The sequence below is a fragment of the Pseudopodoces humilis genome, chromosome 17 (assembly GCF_049639895.1).
Source record: "Pseudopodoces humilis isolate 2021_Gansu_Grassland_sample_001 chromosome 17, ASM4963989v1, whole genome shotgun sequence".
NCBI classification, from domain to species: Eukaryota; Metazoa; Chordata; class Aves; order Passeriformes; family Paridae; genus Pseudopodoces; species Pseudopodoces humilis.
In genome coordinates this window covers 16063981-16072580 of record NC_142216.1, presented here as the reverse complement: position 1 = coordinate 16072580, position 8600 = coordinate 16063981, and the positions used below count along the sequence as shown (strand labels likewise).

Below are 8600 nucleotides of genomic sequence, written 5' to 3'. Positions count from 1 at the left end.
GGCGCCGGCCGAGCGAGCAGCCTGCGGGGGCAGGACGCTGCGGCGGCGGCGGCGGTTCCCGCGCCGGCCGGCGGGGGGCAACAGCGGCACCCGGAGGCGCCGCCACGCCACTGCAGCCGCCCGATGGCCGCGCTCAACGGGGCCCGCCTTGGGCCGGGCCTCAGCGGCTGCACCGCCTCCGGCCTCGCTCCTCCGCTGCAAACACCGAGCACACAAGCTCCTGCTCCATTCCACTACAACCCCATTCTATCCACGATGTGATCTTAGGCCATTCTTTTCACTCGCAAAACAACTCTTTTGATTGAATACTCAGAAGCAAATATTCATGGCTCCTCAGTTAATACTGGAATTCAGCTGCCCTGAATAAAATCATGGCACATCTACAGCGTCAATAAACTATAATATAGGGAAGAATTAAAGAGCTTTTTTTATATTTGTCCCATATCTTGGTTTCTCCTTTATTACATGGGATGAATTAACCTGTGGTATATAGAAACCTAAAACAATGTACGCAATTTCTTTGCAAAGATAGCAGAATAATATTTTCTTTTACTTTCTGACGAATAAAACTTGTTTCATCTACATCTCCATATCAGAACATTTGACAATGGAAAGTGCAAAGAAATGCTGTGTCCTTGATAGAGCTAACCATTTTTTCTCAGTTTTCAACATAAAAAACGTTTTTTAAAGGTCATTTAAGCCACACCTCTGCCATGAGTAGGAACACTTTCTCCTACTCTTGAAACCTAGAGGCATATCCCAAACTTCTCTGGGCTGTATGTTCCATTTTCTCACAAACCAAACGGGAAAGATTTCCCCTAATCAAAACTTCCCTTCTCTTAGATAAAAACACTTCTCTACTGACCTATGACCACTGGCCCTGGTAAAAAGAACTCTGCCAATATTTCCTGTGACTGCATTTGTAAATTGGAAGAGCAAAAAACCCCAAAAGAACACTGCCAAAATTCTACACACAGGGATCTTTTCCCCATGATACAACACCTAAACTCCTTCAGTCCTTCTGCACAGCTCACATCTTCCAACCCTCAGACCACTTCCATCATTCTTCTGGACACTCCACCATGGCCACTTGGGATATTGGCCAAACATCTCCATGCACTCTACAGTCTCACAAAAAGATTTGGGAGTGGGGGAAGCACCTGCTCTGACCTGCTGCTGGGCAGAGTACTTCTCATGCAGTGCAGGACACCATTGCAGCAGCAGGTGCCCACTGGCACCTCATGTCCCATCTTATCACCCACCAAGAACCCAAAGGACTTCTCTGCACACCTCTTCCCTCTCCCCTACTCTCTGTGTAAACTGGGGATTGCCCTAACCCACGTGCAGGACCCGCCACTTGGCCTTCTTCAACTTCAGGATGTTTGCATGGCGCCACTTCTCCAGCCTGTCCCTTGCCGGCATCTCTGCCCTCTCGTCAATCAACTCCAGTTGCTGTCAGCTGAAAATTTTCTGAAGGTTCACTCAATCCCACTCTCCATGAAGCCACTCAGCAGGACTGGTCCCACTAAGGAAACTTGAGGGACAGCACCACTTACTGCTTTCCACCTGCACATTGAGCCACTGTCTATAACTCTCCAGCCGTGACTCTCCAGCCTGTTCCTCAGCCATTTAACAGCCTCTAGATCACTGCCCAGCAAGTTCCTCTGCGTGATGATGTGGGGGACACTGCACACGTTCTCCCTCTGGCCCCTGCTCTGTCCCAGAAAGTCTTGGCTGGGCTGGGTGGCCTCTCTGCACTTGGACGACTGCAGCAGAGAGGATTCTGCATCATTACACTACAGACAAAGTGTTCCTGGCTGAGCACACATGTGCTTAGGAAACCCTTCCTCTTTACACCTCTAAACATCTCAGGTGTGTGAGGGAACTGCACCTGCACTCGGACAATTGGGACACAGGAGACCTTCCACAGAAGATCAGACACGCTGAGCTTCAGCTCATGACAAGGAATGCAAGAGTTACAAACACATAGAAATTAACAGAGGCAAGAACACTTTGTAAGCCTCCCTTGCTCTACACAAACAACTCAAAGCACACCCTACTCCATCAGGCACAGCCTTGGGGGATCCATGACATGGGACAAGCAAGGCAATGACCCACTTCTTCTCTGGCCTCACACTCACAGCTCCCCTCTCTTCTTTTGCTTCTCCACCATGCAACTGGAAGCTTTTGCTTGTGGCCATCTCCTCCCTGGGCACATTTATCAGGAGATGATAATGCACTACAGCCACAGCCAGAAGGGAGGGACATTTCTCTGCTCACCACTGGTATGAGAAGGAACTGAAGGATTCCAAAGCACACAAATGATAAACAACCACACTAAAAGATTAGCGGTCATCCAATGGAGAATGGCTCATCAAACCATTGGCTTCCAGGGAATCTCCTCCCTGTCCTTTTCACATGTTCTGTTCCATCCAGGTGCAACACCCACTAAAGTCATATTTATTACATCTATTTCTGCCAACAGTAACAGAACAGAAAGTCACTCTCATATCTCCTGCCTTCCACACCCACTGAACAAGAGAAGGAGATACTAACATATCATAGATTGCTGAAAAAAGATGGGTTATGGATAATATAAAGTAGGTCTAAACACTGAGTAAATATAGGCAACACAACACTGAACAGATCACAACTAAACTTACAGAAAACCCAAACCATTAATCAGATAAGGCAAGGAGGTATTAGAAGACAACAAGTTGTCAGAGATAATCACAATAAAGTCTTCTAGGCCTTTATTTCAGGCCCTAGAATTCATCCCTGAGAGCTCCTGGAATTTCCCAAGGTCTCCAGCTGCAAGTGTGGCCCTAAAGAATTTCACTGCACAGAGGATAGGGGGCTTCATTTGAAGAATTAATCCTCAGCTCAGCGAGCTTTTTCTACTGCATGGCCTGCTCAACTTGCACAAATATAAAACCAGCATTTTAAACAGCTTCTCCTCAGCCTCTTCTTCAAGTTAAATCTTCTGACAAATTACAACAGATTCTCTTATTGCATCTGATTCCTATTCTTCCTATTCCCCACACATAGTTCCTTCCTGGGTCACTGAAATAAGAATGTGCTGAACAACCACTGCTTCAATTTTCGAAGTACTGAATTGTTAAAATGAGCTGCAGCCTTTCTGCAAAGGAGGGCCTGAATGAAAGTGCAATTAGAACTCTGAAGAAATTCTAGATCACAATGTTGCATAGAGAAACAGATGGATAATGGAGGTTTCACACACAATTAATTATTGTTCCACACAGGAATTATGGCTCTATATGTACAGTTCCACACAGAGAAAACACCACCTTGGGGAAATGAATATTTATGAAATTGAATTTCTTAAATGTAATATTCAGTGTCAAGCTGGGTGGGGCTCTGAAGAAGCTGCTCTGCTGGAAGATGTCCCTGCCCATGGCAGAGGAGTTGGAAGGAGATGATCTTGATGGTCCTTTTCAATACAAACCATTCTCTGACTCTGTGTTTCTGGGATTCTATGATTTCATTCAAAGCTTCAAGATACGGATGACAGACACTCTCCCTCCAGGATAATTTTATGGTCTAGAGCTTGAAGGATTTCCAGGCACAATGAGGATCAATTTTACTCCTTGAGACAAAAAAAAAAAGCAATAACAAGCAAACAACCAACCCTACCAAACCCAACCCAAACCAAACAAATCAGCCAAAAAAAGTTAAACAACCCAGCCAAGAACGGAAAAACACCAGCAGAGTATCCATCATGGCCTCACATTTCAGATTGTCTCAACTGTACCACATACACAACACAGGAAACTCAATTGTAACTAATGCACACGAGGCCTCACACAGGAGCTCACTACACAGACACCAGACACTCATTTCCTTGCATAGGAAGACAAAGAAAAACCTTGGAACCACAGCTCTCAGCCTCGTCTAACTACTAGGACAAATAGACCTTGACACCATTCATTCATTGTTTTGGAACTATATCACAGTGAACGCCAGCACCAGCCATGTCTCTGCATAGACAGACTTCTTCCCACTGTCCAAACAGAACATGAAAGCAAAGATTGAATAAAGACATCACTAAAAGAAAACTTGTGATAACAGCGTCTCAGATACCAAGCATCACAAATGAGATTATGCTGTTCCTCCCAGTTATTGGAACAAGTGTAAAATGTTACATAGGCCATCAATTTTCAGCAGCTCTGGCAAAGACCCAGCCATCCAAGGATCACCTCAAAGCCAACATCACCATTCTTCACCACATGCACTCCTCACAACATGGGTGACCACCATTCTTGATGCAACAGAATATGGAACACAAACTGTGCCGTTTGAGCCAAAACCACAAAAGAGAAAAGCAGGAGACTCCTCCTGACTCATTTCCATCAGGTCAGCAATAGCCCTGGACATCAACACAACACATGCCATATCTCCTCCACTACCTCCTCACACACCACATCCACAACACACCCCCCTAACCCTTCACAGCTCACACGGTTATTACAGATCTTCAGAATTTACACAGACTCCAACAAAAGGAAAGTTGTGAAGACAGAATCCTCTGATCATGGATAATATTTCACTTCTCACACAAGCCACGGGACAAGAAAAAAGCATTTCTTACAGAGACATTTTCCAGAAACCTGCCTATGAAAGTCTTTCTCTTTCCACCTCTAAACATGAGAGATCCATCTTCAGATCATAAGAAGAGTGAGATAGAAAATTAATACCTGCAGGACTGAAGAGCTCACAACACTCTTCTGGGGTATAGAACTCACAGGAGATGATCAATAACGTTGTTTACAGGCACTGAAGACATTGCTTGTTCTTCCCATATGGCATCTTCCATAAGCACAAAGTGAAGCTTTTCAGTGACACAATTATGATGGGATGCAAATACTTTGGAAGAACCTCCCAGGGTTCTCCAGCCACCTGCTACACAGATCTTCTAGGCTATTACATTCACAGGGAAAACCCCATCTTGGTTCATGCTGGAGACAGGAACTGGACAGGGAATGGAGGAAAACATTCCCTTCAGGCTTGCAGCAGACATTCATGCACAGCTCACACAACTCCAATTTCCAACCCTTCCCATCATCCATGGGCTTCTTTCACCCACACATCTTCAAAACACGTGACACTGGAGGCCAGGTTCCCCACACCATTTCTCTTCACACCACCAATTTCACACAGCCATCTTTCCACCTCTGCACTATGGAAGCGACATTTGCCTGCTCACTCAAGTGCTGGGAAGAGACTTCATAGCTCTAAAAGGAAAAGCCAAGCAGTCTTCCAAGAGAGACCGACTCAGTGAATATCTGCACAGGGGGAATTGTGCCCAGCTTACATCTCCTGCTGGAAATTAAATCTCTCCTTTCCCATCCAGCCAATTCTCTTGCCATGACAAATATTTTACAGCCAGGGCTCATCCCGATCCATTTCTAATAGCTCTACATTGAAAAACAAGAAAAAAACTAAAGCAGTTCTTCCATTTACTCCTCCACATGCAGCCACAGACTTTTCAAAGAGCCACAACTAAAAGAGGATCCTTCATCTTCATAACAGGCACACAGACATCATCAAGGAACACTGCTTGCCAGGCCCAGTTCTCTGTCACGGACAAAGATCAAAGCATGAATGACGCAAAGACTTTTCCTGCTGACCTGCACTACGGATCATGGTGAAAGACAAAAGCTGAGAACAACGGGCAGAGAAAACCGATGGGAATCCCACAGAATTATGATCAAGACACATTCAACCCATTCAAGCACAGGTGCTGTTGGGAAGACACATGAGCCTCATAAAAAGCTGTATTACTTCATAACGCCATACATCACTTCAGAAGATCTAACACTAACAACAACACTCATTCTACACAGCACAGGCAACATGGGGGGAAAACACCTCCAATCTGAGAAATACCCAAACTCACGATCTAACAAACAGCCTGCCAGCAGCAGCCTTCTCCCTCCTTCCTTCTCCACTAACTGCAAGGCTGACGACAGAGCCCATGTCCAAAGAACGACACCAACGGGCACCAGCCATAAGAACGTCACCGAGGGAAACTCGACCTCGCTTGGAAGCAAAATCTCCAAGGCAAGGCAGAGAACAGGGCGGGGAAAGGACACCGGAGCAGCAGCAGAAAGCACGAGTGTCCGAGAAAACGTGCCCAGAGCAACTCACCGAGGGAGCGGCGGGATCCGCGGGCAGGGCGGCGGCAGGGTCCTCGTCCCCGAGCAGCGGCGCGGGCTCGTCGGGCACAGGCCGCGCCGGGAGGGTGTCGCAGCAGCTGGCGGCCGAGAGGCGCAGCTGGCTCTTGCGCGAGTCGGCCGTGAGCGACACGTCGTGCGAGTAGGACTGCAGGAAGGCGCGCAACGCCGTCGATGCCCACGAAGTGCGACACGGGCACGCCGCGCAAGGCGCCGCTCTGGGCCGGCAGCAGGTGCTGGCGGCGCCAGCGGCGCAGGCGCAGCGCCAGCAGCAGCAGCAGGAAGGCGAGGAAGAGGCACGACACGGCGGCCACGGCCAGCACGAGCCAGCGCGCCAGCCTGCCGGCCGGCTCGCCCGGCGCCGCCGCCTCGGCCGCGCTGCCCAGCTCGGCCAGCAGCTCGGCCACGCTCTCGGCCAGCAGCACGCTCAGCGTGGCCGTGGCCGACAGCGCCGGCCGCCCGTGGTCCTTCACCAGCACCACCAGGCTCTGGCGCGCCGCGTCGCGGGCCAGCGGCGAGCGCGCCGTGCGCCCCTCGCCGCTGTGCAGCCCCACGCGGAACAGCCCCGGCTCCGTCGCCTTGGCCAGCTCGTACGACAGCCACGCGTTCTGCCCCGCGTCCGCGTCCACCGCCACCACCTTGGCCACCAGCGCGCCGGGCTCCGACCAGCGCGGCGCCAGCTCCACGCCCGACCACGCGCCGCCCGAGCCCGCCGCCCGAGACAGCGGCGGCGGGAACAGCACCTGCGGCGCTTTGTCGTTCTCGTCCACGACCACCAGCACCCCCGACACGTTGCTGCTCAGCGCCGGCGCGCCGCCGTCCTCCGCACGCACCCACAGCCGCAGCTCGCGCACCTCCTCGTAGTCCAAGGAGCGCAGCGCGTACAGCGCGCCCGTCTCCGCCTGCACCGACACGTACGACGACAGCGCCGCGCCCCGCACCCGCCCCTCCGCCAGCCGGTACCGCACGCGCGCGTTCTGCCCCCAGTCCGCGGCCGTGGCGCGCACCGTCAGCACCAGCGCGCCCGCCGCGTTGTTCTCCCACACGCGCGCGCTGTAGCGCTCCTCCGCGAACACCGGCGCGTTGTCGTTCACGTCCAGCACCCGCAGCGCCAGCACCGCGCTGCTCTGCAGCGCCGGCGACCCGCCGTCGGCCGCCCGCACCGTCACGTTGTACTCCGACACCTGCTCCCGGTCCAGCTCTCTCGCTGTCACCACGCAGTAGTAATTATCAAATGACTTCTCCAGTGTGAAGTGAAGGCCCCCTTCAAGCGAGCAGTGCACCTCGCCGTTGGCTCCCGAGTCTTGATCATACACGTGCAGCAGGGCCACCACCGTCCCCGATGGGGCGTCTTCAGAAATTTCACTCACAGCAGACCGCACAGAAATCACAGGTGCGTTATCGTTTATGTCTGTGACGGTGATCGCGATTTTGGCAGTGTCGAAAAGGCCTCCGCCATCCCGTGCCTGCACCTCCAGTTCGTAAGAGGAGCCTTTCTCGAAGTCCAGGCTCTGCAACAGAGTGATCGCTCCACCCTCGTAGTCCAGATGAAAAATAGCCCTGTTTGTCTCTTTCCTCAAGGAGTATTTAATTTCTCCGTATAGCCCCTCGTCGGCGTCCGTGGCCGTGACGGTGACGAGGACAGAGCCCACGGGCACGTCCTCGGGCACACGCACCGTGTACTCCGCCTGGCTGAACACGGGCGCGTTGTCGTTCGCGTCCACCACGGTCACACGGATCCGAGCCGTGCCCGTCCGTGCCGGATTGCCGCCGTCCATCGCCTTCAGCACCAGCTCGTGAAACGCCGCCTCCTCCCGGTCCAGCGCCTTGGCCAGCACCAGCTCGGGACGCTGATCGCCGCCGGGGCCCGCCTGCACGGCCAGCGAGAAGTGCTCGTCACCGCTCAGCTCGTAGCTCTGCAGGGAATTTCGGCCCGAATCCGGGTCATGAGCCTCGGCCAGGGGAAACCGCGATCCCGGCGCTGTCGTCTCGCTAATCCGCTCCTCAAACTCGCTTTCTTTAAAGCTGGGCACATTGTCATTAATGTCCGTGATCTCCACCTGGATTCCATAAACCTTCATTTCCCCCTCCACGATCAGCTCACAGCGCAGCACGCATTGCTGCACACGCTCGCACAGCTGCTCTCTGTCGATCCTCTCCGCCGTCACTAAATGTCCCGTCTTCCCGTGCAAAGCGAAATACTGCGTCCGTCCCTCGGAGACAATGCGCACGCCCCGGTCCCTGAGCTCCGGCAGCTGCAGCCCCAGCTCCTTGGCCACGTCGCCCACGAACGAGCCCTTGGGCAGCTCCTCGGGCACCGAGTAGCGCAGCTGCCCCCGCGCCGCCTCCCACGCCGCCAGCAGGACGGCCCAGAGCACAGCTCGCTGCCGCCGGCCCCAGCGCCTC

The 8600-nt window shown here is 52.4% G+C and overlaps 1 protein-coding gene across 1 annotated transcript; it reads right to left on the bottom strand.

The window, feature by feature from the left end:
• Positions 1–1332: 1332 nt before the first annotated feature.
• Positions 1333–8599, bottom strand: LOC102111676 (protocadherin gamma-A5-like; the record flags this gene model as incomplete). Its single annotated transcript, XM_088063777.1, is given in 5 exon segments — positions 1333–1452; positions 1557–1766; positions 6169–6357; positions 6359–6412; positions 6830–8599. Coding segments are annotated over 5 exon segments (2343 nt in total), but the record flags the coding sequence as incomplete, so codon positions are not given.
• Position 8600: the final 1 nt, after the last annotated feature.